The following is a 12,975-nucleotide window of genomic DNA, read 5'->3' as shown; positions in this document are numbered from 1 at the left end:
AAAAGCACAGATGTTATCAGCCTAATACAAATAACAGTTATTATTATTAATAGGGTAAACAAATAGTTCACTCTGTGATCACTGTGAAGAAACAACTAGGCTATCTCAAGTTTCAGATCTCAGCAAGTTGATTTTCAAAGGGAACACAAAGCTTAAACAGTGTCTGCAAGGTAGGGAATCAACTAACGTAACTTGCTTTTTTTTGTTGTTTTTTTTTACGGTGGATACTCAAGTTATTTACAGGTTTCTCTCAAGATTATTTCTGCTATGTCGGTGTTCACGTCAACTAGTAGGCTATCTAAGTTATCTATTCGATTATTTACTTATCTGTGGAGGTAAATAGTTTTATTTTTATCATCCAACCCTCGAGTTTTTAAGCTTCGAGGGGCATTCAACATTAGAGGTTACTGTTTGTTATATTTTGTTAATAACCTTAAAAAACTAATTATCAGTTACGGTGTTGCCAGGTTGGGAGTTTTTTGCCGTGGGGGATAGGAACATACTACGTTACAGACCTGGCAACTGTGACTATGCGCTGGATACAGGGGACAGTATGGCGGACAGCGAAAGTGATTTGGAAACAGACGGGCTTGAATTAGCTCTGGACACGTTGTGTAATAGACACTGCAGCAATCAGTCGTCTCTGAGCAGCAAAGGCTATTGCTCTGAGTTTTGTGAGGTATGTTACACTTCATTTTGTTAAATGGTCTACCAAGTCTGTGTGTGTTTGTGGCTAACGCTACTAGCTTCACTAGCTAACGTTAGCCCCAGACTAGCTCTATTTATGCAGTTGTGTAGCTAAGACTGTTGCATAGCCCGTCAGAAATACAACACACGGTCAACAAAATGTAGTTGGACACAAACTGTGCCTCTTGCTTAGTAATGTCATGTACTAACAGTGTTTTTAGAGATATTTGCCTGACATTTGATAATGCTTAGCTTGATAGCTAGTCAGGTAAGCTAAGCTAATTAACGATAACGTTAACGTTATCAGGTTAACATAAGTTAGCTGTTTGTTTCAGTAAACTGTTGGTCAACACTGTGTTTTAACAATTAGGGAAAGCACACTATAGCCTGCTCTCAGATTCCACTAGTTGAAATGAAATGCCAGGTTAATAGTTAGGTAAATAGAAGATTTAACTGTAACGTTAGTTACCAATCATAACACCAACACTCTGTTTCCATCAAAATTTACTACTATACAATATACAATTGTTACATCGGTAAGTTAGTTTGTCCCACCTTCCCGAGAGGTCTCTGTTATCACGGAGAAGTCACTCATAACAGAGTTATAGCATGAGAAACTATAAAACATTACAATATATCCCACCAAAGTAAAATGAAGCTCTACAGCCTTAACACCTGTTAAGACTCTGAGAGTATGAAAGTTAGTGAAATGTTTTGATAAATTAGTTTGTGTCATCATTAGAGATGAAACGGTATGAAAATTACATATCACGATTTTAGTGAGGTTATCAGTATTATCACGGTATTGTTCAAATGTGCTAAAAAAGATTAAAATGTACTGACACACACACTGAAACCATTTCAACAAGTTTTCTATTGAAAACCACAAATAAAGTAAACATTTTGTTTACATAAACATTAAAATAATAACAGCCAATACCTCATGTAAACATATGAAAACCATCAAAGTGTGAATTATCATTAAAGATTTTATATTATATAAGTAATGCAATGACCCACCCAGGCAATTTTCTTCAATCATGTTTCCCTCAGCACTCTTATAAAATCCCAAACAAACCCAAGTTTCATACTGCAAATTTGCGCCTGCTTCTGGGGGACTGTCATGACTTTTGGTTGATTCTGGACAGTGTTTTCTTTGTTTCAGTTTGTCAAAGCATAGTAACCGAACACAGTTATCATGGTAATGTGTATGGTAATAATAACCGTCGGGAATTTTTACCATGGTCATTCAACCGGTAACCATTTCATCCCTACTCGTCTTGTTGTGCACAGGGGGAGTTGTAACAATAAACAATCATTTTGAATACTTCTTCAGCATGGACACATTTTGAACACTATTTGCAGTCAGTGTGCATTAGGGTTTAAAAAAGGGTGTTCAGTTTCCTTGGTCATGGCATTGGTTAAACTAAATTAGACTGACATAACAGTTATTGTCAGCATAAAGGTCCAATGTCATCAGAGTTGATAACTACAAATATGTTTCCACTGAAAATCTCTGTACACTCAAGTAACATTCACATTCTCTAGCAAACTGAAACAAGCCATGTCTAAATATGCAGAATTTTTTAAAATCAGATGTTTAATAAAAAAAATGTAGTGAGCAACTGCAGCCTGTTTCTTTTAAGAATAAATGTAGTGTTTGGTTATAATACTCTTATTTTACTGATGTTAACAGATATTTGAATGTTTTTGTGGTATGTTCAGTTAGTAGAGGAGTACACGGGGCAATGGCAAGTTCCTCTCCCTCAGCTGAAAGTGCTGCGGACTGCACTGAGCAGTTTCACCAAAGCCACTGCTGCCTTCCCTGATGACTGTCAGCACATTCACTATGTTCTCAGCAGTCTGGCCTTGTAAGTAGTTTGTTACTTGGAATCTGAATGTTGTTATGGCATTTTGTATTCAGGTTGTCTGTTCAGTGAATATATATTGTTGAACTGATCAACAAACTCGAGTGACTCCTGTTAACAACATGTTGTTAATATGCATGTTTTTGTTGGCCAGTTATCTGTTGGTCTGTTATCATTTTGATTGGAATATCAGATGCTTTTATTTAAAAACTAGTTTTTTTTTTAATGTCCCATCATTGATTATTTTATAGCCATACTGCATAGATTTGTCTTTGTAACTTTGTAGCTGCTTACGAGAAAATGAAAAGGGTCAGTGTAAATTATTAGCGTTTACGTTGGGAGAAAATTTTTGTTGATGTTTTAGAGGGGTAAATAAACCTTAAGGTATGAGTTTTCCTGGGGAATTTGTAGGCTGCACCTTGAATATGAGTAACTTAAAATTTTGTTAAGTGAAATGCTGGAGATTACCATTTTAGGTACAGTGTTGGCCAGCAATAGCATACTAGTATTATCTTTTGATTCAAGTAAAAAGCAAAAAGCTTTTTGTTTGCTAAGCAAACTAATGTTCCTCTCATTGTCTTGCAGGAGCTTCTTTGAACTGATGCTGTTTTTCAGCAAAGAAGAATTTGTGGAGAAGCCTTTAAAAGACATCCTTGATTCCTTTCAGGTGACAAATACCGACCCCGTCTCAATCCCAGCTGCCATACCTGCCATTAGTTAGCTGTTGAGTGCAAAGGAAAAGTTACCAGCACCTCACAGCCAGTCTTACCCCAATGTTTAATGGTCTAAATAACAACTACTTCAGTGATTCCTCATGTTACTTTATCTGTTGTAATTTCTGTTGTTTTAGTTGGCAATTATGAACCAGCTTTTTAATGTCTTAAAAGTCCTGGTTGAGATTAGTCAAAAGTCTTATGTTCCGAACCCGTTTTTTTTGCCTCTCTTTGCAGGTGTGCCACTCTCAGCTCCTGAGGCACAGGAACATCTACCTTCAGCATGTGAAGCAGATCGTCAAAGTAGGAGGCCCGTGGGAGAATCCAGTGTTGCAAGGAATCCTGAAGGAGGCAGACTTGCCACTAAAAGAGGGTAGACTTATGACCATATTTGATAGCTGATACTGCATACACACAGAGAACATTTCATTGTGTTGTGGGTCACCCCACTCCTGTGACCAGACTCGCTATTGATAAGACCTACTGATTTTGTGTCATCAGCAAACGTCATCAGTTTAAAGGTACAGGTAGAAGAGGAGCAGTGAGAGCTAGGGTTGGGCCGATAGACGATGCCGTCGTCCATCGGCGATGCCTGACAGACATTACGACGTTGAGCCGGCATCGTGATTGTGAAAAACCCCGCCCCCCCTGCAAAAAAATCTCAAATTTTCACATTATACCACCCTGTGAAAGCAGGTTTTAATGACCACGAACATTCTTATTATTGTTTTTAAGTATGCTTTGCACCTACCTCGGAATTCTCTTCTCCCCACACTCTTAACACACTCACACACACCTACACCTCAGGTAAACACCCTGGCTTGCCCCGCCTCTCTCTCCCCCCGTCTGCTCCATTTTTTCCATCAGCAGTATGTTTTATAAAGTCACCTAAAAGACTGAGAACTCGTCTGTTTTCCCGCGATCCGTTATCACGGCATCAGGTGAGCTGCACTTCGGCTTATTAATGACGTAGCCTATCAAACAACGGAAACCAACATCTGCACCCTGTGTGTTCACTGTTGCTTTACCTGGTCTGTGTGTAAAATATCCACCATGACTTGTAATGTAAGTTAATAGTCTACCACTTTTTTTTTACCGAGTGAAGTCTGAACACATGAACATAAGACGACTAATTCATATAGATTCACCGGCGATACCGCCATGGTACAAGAGTTTCATGGCTAAAAGTTATCAGAATATTTTTGGTTCCTTAAATAATTTGACTACCAGTCATATAATATACAGTGTTTGGTCAAATCTACAGTAACTCCAGTAAAGTCCAGTGTCCCTTTAAAAATGTATCGACCTCATCAGCAGTTGACAAAATGTTTTCACCAAAACTAGTAAAAAAGATACAGATTGTATGCTGTTTATTGAAATGATGTTTATGTTATCCCTAAATAATAAAAAATCTAAGATTTTACAAACCATCAAATCAGAGATCAACAGAACTCACGGATGAGTGTAGAATTGTCACGACATCAACACTGTCATTGATGCTTGGACTTGTCGGGAGAGAGTGGCGTTATATCACACAGTAGTAAGTAGAGTAGCTAATATTACTTTTTTAAGGGAAAGTAACTAGTAGGTAATAGCTATATTATTTCTGAGTAACTTGCTCAACACTGAGTTGACAAAAAGATTGTTGCTTGATTATTAGATTATTGCTTGTTATAGGCTATGTCTAATGTTTACTTTGACTTTGTTGTCGATTGATCAATCATATAGGCTAAATAGGCTACACACATGGTTGTGATGAGGTTTATAGGGCCTTTTCAGACGGCTTTGATCCGTGGGGTCGCTCTGCGCTCCTCATCAACAGACAGGCAAACAAACGCTCTGCGAGGTAATCGTGACAACGGCTTCTGTTCTCGTCTCACGCACACGCCCGGCCGCTGCCAGAGTTGAAATGTCAAACTTTATCCTACAGTTTATCAACAGACAGAGACTGATCTGCTGTTTGATACCAATAATATAACTGTTTCTTTAACAGTTAGGCCACCAGGTCTTAAACAGGCAACGACCTTTGCTGCTGTCTCTTATTCATTAAAAATAATCTATTAACTTCTACTGAACTAATTTGAAGTTAGTAGTTATATTATTTAGTTATAGACTCAGCTTTTTCATGATTCATGTTGCACATTTAGCTGGTGAAGTAGGAAAAAAAAAAAGGAATACAAACTAATAAATATTATAGAGAGGTTGCGATTTGATCGGGGGGGGGGGGGTATATTTTCAGGCTTTTTTGCCCTTTGCCAATCACATGCCTGATTAACACATGTAATTCCCTCCCATGCAGTTGAGGACTACTTAAGCTCAGAGTTGCCAGTATTCTTTGAGCTGCGGGTTCGCTATCTGCAGGCCTGTGAACGAATGCAAGAGGCCAAGGCCCTGGCTAAAAGCTTCCTGGAGAATCGCGAGTCTGGAAAGCATCTGTACTTCCATCAGGCCTACCTGACCTGCCTCTACAAGGCCTCACTGCATGAACACCTTCACAAGGAGGTAAGGGACAAAGAGTGGCAAGGTTTAGTAAGATTGTGGGGCTGTGTAGACGAATATGTTAAGAAGTATTCACACAAGTCAAAATGGGAAACGGACAAATTGCATTCATTGCTCTTTCTAAAAAGTTGGACTATGATGTCAGTGGTCGACTGTATAAATCAACCATTTATAATTTATATAACGATTAAAACTCAACTCATTATTAGTGATGCTATATTAAAATAAAAACAAAATTTATTAGGACTGTGCGATTTAGGTGAACGGACCCTGAAATTATGAGCATATGATTCTTATATTCCTGGTATCCCTCGTTGATTGTAATGCATTTTGTTTGACTTTGTATTTGCTGTATTTTTATATTGCATGTGTTTGCTTCTACATGTCTTATTCCACAGATGGCAGAGATCAATGGCCGTGATGCAGTGGAGATCATCTGCAACACGGAGAGTGTTGAAAAAGATGAACTTCTATTGTCACTGTGTAAAGCTTTCCTTACCCAGCAGCTACACAATGGAGACATGTATTACATCTGGTAAGAATGACCATCAGGCATGTACATCACACTAATACTACATCAGCCTATCATCCTTCGTGTTTGTAGGTTCTGTAAATTACCCAGTGTTTGTTACAAGCTGTGTATGATCAATTTTGTTGTAAAGGGAGATGTTGGCAGGGTGTTTGTTTCAAACCCCTCTGTTTACTGACGTAGAAATCAGAACAGTTGTTGCTTAATTAACACGTAACTGAGCTAGATGTCTTTAACTTGACATTCACTGCCTCCTGCAGGGACCTGGTTTTTATCTGGAGCAGGTTGCATCTTAGGGCCCATCCCTCCCGACAAGGCTTCTTGGCTGAGTGTTTCCAGTTGGCGTCCTCCGCCACTAACGTCCGAGCTATCTTCCCCTTCATCAAACTGGTCACCACAGAGGTGCGACTGACATCACGCCGTCATCTTTTTCCTTGTTGTGTTCCCCAGGACAAACAATAAGAAAAGTTGAAACATAAATTACTATTTTGTTTTTAAATATTGCTAAATTTATGGTTCCCTTATGTAAGAGTTTCATATTTTGACTGTGTTATAATCACTTGTTTGTTTGTGTTTTGGTCAGCTGGGGAGTGAAGGAGTCCAAGTCTGTGTGGAGCTTTGTGCCAGGGCCTTGCAGCTATGTGACATGGCGGCTGACAGTGTAACCCGGTCCTTGGTCTGCAAGACAATTGCCTTCCTGCTGCCTCATGACCTAGAGATCTGTCGAGCATGTGCCCTGCTGGTCTTCTGCCAGGAACGCAGCCTGGAAGCTTACAGAACAGTCTGCCTGCTTTACATGCATCCTGACCAGGAGCCGCATCCCCACAACAGCCCTGTCCGAACCAATGTTCGCTTCCATATTCTGCAGGTCGGAGGGGGTGAAGAGGGAAAAATATACAATATTAGCATTTTATTTGAGCCTAACATTTTTACATGTTTATTTCCCAGATGCTCAAGGAGCGCCTGTGTTTTGACCCTGAGTTTTGGAACCTCCTGACCCTCAGGACCCATTGCTTGGAGTTAATGAGTGACAAGGTCATGAAAGCTGCTGTTCTCAGTGAGATGGAGGAGGAAGAGGAGAAAGAACACAGTGAAGAGCTGTTAATGAATAATTGTGTAAATGACTTATGCACTCAAGGTTTCAATTCCTGCCAGTGCACTGAAGCTGCATTTGTGAACCTTCCAGAAAAGCAGAGTACAGAGGGAAAGACAGAAAAGTGTGTTCCCCCATCAGATAATCCTCTTCAGAAGAGGAGGAAATGGAGTAGGAGGCTGCGAAGGAGAAAACAATCTATGTCTGATGATGAGGCCGACCTTGGTGATGATCCAGAGATCAAATACAATCTCAAATCCACCTCTTTAGCCAATAACCCTATGTATTCACTAAGACGCAATCACACTAACATGGAAAATTCTGCTTCTGTAAAGCTCCCTCTAAACCGCAAGAGAGAATACTTGTCTAGATGTGTGAAGAGCCAGATTTTGAAAAGGAAAGGTCAGAAGAAAAGATGGTTGCAGGGTCTTCCACGGCTGGAGCAGGCGCAGACGGTTAAGGAGAAGAAGATCAAAGTTAAAGGGAAAAAACGGGGAAGGAAGCCTTTATCGAAACTGGAACTCTCCTTCCCTGATAATGAAATATTACTAACAGAGGAGGAGTCTGGTTTTGAGGAGATAACTGACACAGAAGACAAAGAGCAGGATATGCCTCACCTGGAAAATGAACTTGAACAAACAAGGGAACTTCATGAGAACCAGCATGAGCTGATGGATGATCTTGTGAAGGAAAATGGACTTGAGGAACATACTGACATGGTCTGTGGTAGTAGTCTCAGTGAAGAAACCCGAGGGGAATCTCAAACACTGTTAGGTCCCAAGCTTTGTGAAGGTCTACCTAGCGGTCCTCAAGCTGCTGTTCCTGCTGTTGAAGCTGACCCTGAACTTGATGGTCCACCTTTAGAGTTATTGGATTGTCCGATAAAACGGTTACACAGCTACTCCAAAAAGCCTGACGGACCTCCAGAATCTACAGCATCAGATGAGCTTAATGGCAGCACTGAAGAGGAGCCCAAACTCACAGTGGAAACAGAAGTGTCAAACACAGAGGTCAGTTTGTAATTACCCTCCCATTACTGGGCATATATATTTCAAATACATTTAGCTTTATTGTCTCTTACTTGCTAGATGGTCCACTTGTTGACTTTTGCTTTAAATAAAAAAAATATTCAGGAAGAATACTTTGACACTGCATAGCAATAAAAATAAATAATAGAAAGACATGAGGGTGTTCCAGTTTCCTTTTCTTGGAATCCTCTGATATTCTGCTGACTTTTTGTGTTCAACTTGTAGCACTGATTTCACTGGTTTGTCTTTTCTCCAGGTGATAGCCAAGAGAACGTGGAAGGACAAAGTACTCCGTACTCAACAATATGCTCACTTGATGTACCACTGCAAGTTCTGCCACAAAGACTATAAAGGCTTAAATGTTATGAGGCACGCTCTCTCACACCTTAAGAGTAGGAAACTAAGATGTATACTCTGTGGAAAACGCTTTAAACAGTTCCCTTTTGCCAAAAAGCATATCCTGGACCACATTGATGAAATGTGCAAGCAGAAACTGCCTGATAAGGAGCCATGCACTGAGGACACTCCAGCTGCTAATGGAATAGTAGATAATGTGGAAAATCAGAGCCAGCCTCAGGATGAAAAGCAGACTTCCATCGTCAATGAGGAAATTCCTGAACAGAAACCCGGAGGCAAAATTAAATTGTCAAGCCTCAAGAGGGAAGATCGAATTATCAGGAACCTCCGCACCCTCATCAAAAAGACATCAGTGGTTCACAAAAAGTGCAAGAACCCTAACGCAAATATATTCAAACAGCTAGACTTTAAGGATGAGCAGGTAGTCATTAAAGATGGCCTGGTGATGGTAAGAGATCCATCTGTGCTGGAGGAGGAGGGAGAAGGAGAGGGGAAGGAGAAGCCAGCAGGAGAAAATGGCTATGGTGTGGACATCATGTATCACTTGTGCCCCTCAGAGTCCTGTGATAGAGTATTCTTGAGGATCAGCACCACACTAACAAAGCATGCTATCAAATGCCATATTAGCGAAGAGAAGGTGCTGGAGAAGACGTTTGTTTGGGCCAAACACAAGTGCTCCGTATGCCTCAGGTAATGCGTACAGTATGTCTGGCATGTAGAGTTGAACATGACCACCTTCACATGTTTATTATTTAAAAAGTATTTGACTGTGTACATCAGCAACACACATCTTTCTTCTCATATCTTACACGTGAGGCAGATAAATTAAATCACAACACACCAGAAGAGATTAAAGCAGCTGATTCCAACATTTGTTGGATTCCAGACTAACTAGTGGTTGTAAATTGGCAAAGTCACGCAATACGAATACAGGATCACAATTAGAACATGTCTGCTTGTTGGGGGAAATAAGAGAACATGATTAACCTGCCATGTAGAGGTCTAATGATGGTTAGTTGATACACTCACTGGCCACTTTATTAGGTACACCTTGCTAGTACCATTTTGGACCCCCTTTTGCCTTCAGAACTGCCTTAATTCTTTGTGGCATACTTTCAACGTGGTGTTGGTATCATTCCTCAGAGACTTTAGTCCATTTTGACACGATAGCATCGCGCAGTTGCTGCACTTAAATCCCCTTCTGGATTCTGATGCCCAACCCTAACCCCTAACCCTAACTTCAGCAAGTCTACATGCCGAAATGCATTGAGTTGCTGCCATGTGATTGACTGATTAGCTATTTGTGTTAACAAGCAATTGAACAGGTGTACCTAATAAAGTGGCTGGTAAGTGTACAATACAGTGTTCAGCCTTTGATGTGCTGAGTTTTAACAAATTCAAAACCAGTTATTTTTATTATTCTGTCTTGCTAAAGATTTTTTGCTGGAAACTATGTTTTTGAGGAGAGCTTATTATGCTGACTGTGCTTTCCCCCAACAGGCAGATACAGTTTCTCCAGCAATATAAGGACCACATGAAGCTCCACGATACTTCTCTCCAGCACTTCTGCTACCATGTAGAGTGTAACCAGCGCTTCTTGACACAGCAGGAATTAAAGGACCATGTCAATACACACCAGCCATTCAGACCTCAATGTTCGTTCACAGACTGCGAGAAGCTATTCTCAAACCTTCAAGGTCTGTATGACCACGAATGGAGACACTATGTCCCAGCGCCTCAAAGAGAAGAGCTGGAATCGGGACCCAGCAGACAGAAGCAGCAAAATGCTGAAGCTCCGTGGAAGCAGAGAGTCAAGGTGGAGGAGATATGGCTGCAGGGTAAAAAGGGGCAAAGGGAGAGTCCCAGCCTTGATCATGATGAGGCCTCTAATCTTGAGGATTTCAGGGAAATTAACAAAACTGAAGATTGGCCTGGTGAAGCAAATGTCAGCAGCCAAGACCTGTTAAAATCGGATAATTGTTCAGAGAAAACAGTCAGTTATGAGCCCACGGACGACAGCAAAACCGCCATCAACGGATATGAGAATGAGACAACAAACCAAGTGTCAGAGGGAAAGATCTTCTCTGCCCATATTAGTGCTGCCGCAGCAACTCCAAGTAAGAGCTGTCGAAGGAAAAGGACACCCATCGAGTGGGACCCCTTGAATGTCCGAGACCTTGAGGATTTGTCCACGATGGCTGAGGGAGTCCAGCAGAAACTGGGAGAGCCACACATCACTGAGCACAAAACCTTCAAACCTGAAGACCCCGTCTATGCGACTTTTGTCAAAGCCCCGTTCATCCGGCCGCCACCCTCCACCTACCTGGATGAATCTGTGCTCTCAATGCGCAAGAGGAGGACCACAGTTGACGCTGCTCCGAAGCATAATGTTTACTGGGCCAATAAAAAAAAGAAAGAGCCGGCCCCAGAAAAAGAGGAGGTGGAAGTTGTGTCACCTGAGCAGAAGATCAGGCATCGCTGTGACAAATGTCTTTCCTCCTTCAGCAGCTTGGAAGAATTACAGAAACACCAAGCCCTTAACACCTGCTCTGCACTCTTTGGCTTCGATTCTGACGATGAAAGTAAGTATGCTTGATTCAGTGATTATGAAGTGTATTGAGCCTTCATTGTATGACTGTTTCTAATACACTTGAAACAATGTATTATCAATTTTGTTTTTAATTTTATTTTTAGGTTAGTGCTAAGGAAGAGGATCTGTAACTGGAGTGACCATTGTACTCTGCCACCTGGCTCAGGACAAGCATTCAAGACAAAGGAACACTGGAACCCTTTCTTAATACTCAGATACAGTACTTATTTAATTGTTGAATACCAGTTTGTAAACAAAGAGGAAATATGTGCCAAAATGGTTAATTGGAGGACTTTTTGTCTCCTAATTTCATTGATAGAAGCAATAAACAATCATTTTGACAGCTAAAACTAGTTCCACATCATCAGTGTGTGCTTAGTCACGTAGGTAAGTCCCATGACCCCCCCCTGTCCTTTCAGCTGAACTTGGTACAGCTACAAATATGAATGACTTGTCTAGAAGCCATTTTTTTTCAATTAAGTTTGACATTGACAATTGCATAACCATTTCAAATACAGTCAGGTAAAGAGCCTGAATGAACCCATTTAAAAAAAAAAATCAGATATGAACAAAATCTTTTTTGTGGATCAGTTGGATTTAAATAATTTCACTGTCATCTGTTTTAAGCCTCATTTTTACAAAAATTTATAATTATTTTTATAACGAATTTCTTTCATGGGCAACAATAACTTATTTTACACTCTAAATAATCTGTTTTGGGGAGAAAATGGGTTTGCATAAAGGATCTTACTAGTTTTTGCTCATTCCTTGGTGGCAGAGGGTGTCTCATCACACATTAATGGCTTCAGCTTATGATTTCAAAATCCTATCCTATTAGAGTATGGATTTTACACGCAGTATATTGTAAGCAGTGTTTGCTGTATGAAATACATACCATGTTAACTGGTGGAAAAGAGCTCATTGCCCTTTCTCTTTAGCACATTTCCATTATTGTAGTCTTCCAAATGAGTCATGTTGGGTTTTGGTCTTTGTCGAGAGGATGTATACAGAGCTAGAGGTGACAGTAGGCAGCAGACATGTGGTGGTTGTGTCCTCTTTCTACATCTCTAAGTTAAATTATGTGTTTTCAACATAATCTGTGTGAGCTGCTGTTTTTGTAGGCATTCAGGATTGGGTTTGCCTTTTGTTAACTAGTCTTCTACTCATGTTATGACAACATGAATCAGTCTGCCTTCACACTGTAACACTATTATTCTGTACAGTATATGAATTATGCACAATTTTAGTAGTGCCAAAACAGAATCAGTGTTAGACTGTAGGTAAAGATAAACATTGGAACCAGTAACACAGTACCAGTTTGCGTTGAATTTCAAGATGTTAGCGTTTTCATTCTTGGGCCGTTTAACTCCACGACCATACATTTCAGTATGTAGAATATTTCACATTGGTTGTTTATGTATATACTTTTCAGATGGTTGATTTGTTTAATAACTTTTTAATGTAATGTTTTTATGGGACTGTGCCCTCAAACTTGCTTATTTATTTGTAAAAATGTTAATAGACTGGATTTGTAAAGGTGATGATTCCCTATCTATTTTTCTTAAATAAAAATTGATTCAATTTGTTTGAATAAACAAATCAAACTAAAAG

The 12,975-nt window shown here is 40.1% G+C and overlaps 1 protein-coding gene across 1 annotated transcript; it reads left to right on the top strand.

Moving 5' to 3' along the window:
• The first annotated feature begins 540 nt into the window (after window positions 1-540).
• On the top strand, window positions 541-12,974 carry LOC123973883 (zinc finger protein 654-like). The gene is made up of 12 exons (XM_046054240.1): window positions 541-679; window positions 2,413-2,558; window positions 3,141-3,222; window positions 3,506-3,641; window positions 5,568-5,770; window positions 6,166-6,302; window positions 6,557-6,698; window positions 6,880-7,164; window positions 7,245-8,399; window positions 8,674-9,464; window positions 10,275-11,356; window positions 11,469-12,974. The coding sequence occupies exons 1-12, from the start codon at window positions 554-556 to the stop codon at window positions 11,471-11,473; spliced, it is 4,290 nt and encodes a 1,429-aa protein (XP_045910196.1). The 5' UTR covers window positions 541-553; the 3' UTR covers window positions 11,474-12,974.
• Window position 12,975: the final 1 nt, after the last annotated feature.

This window comes from Micropterus dolomieu, linkage group LG07 (assembly GCF_021292245.1).
Source record: "Micropterus dolomieu isolate WLL.071019.BEF.003 ecotype Adirondacks linkage group LG07, ASM2129224v1, whole genome shotgun sequence".
Classification (NCBI taxonomy): domain Eukaryota; kingdom Metazoa; phylum Chordata; class Actinopteri; order Centrarchiformes; family Centrarchidae; genus Micropterus; species Micropterus dolomieu.
This window is presented reverse-complemented; position numbering and strand designations above follow the sequence as displayed.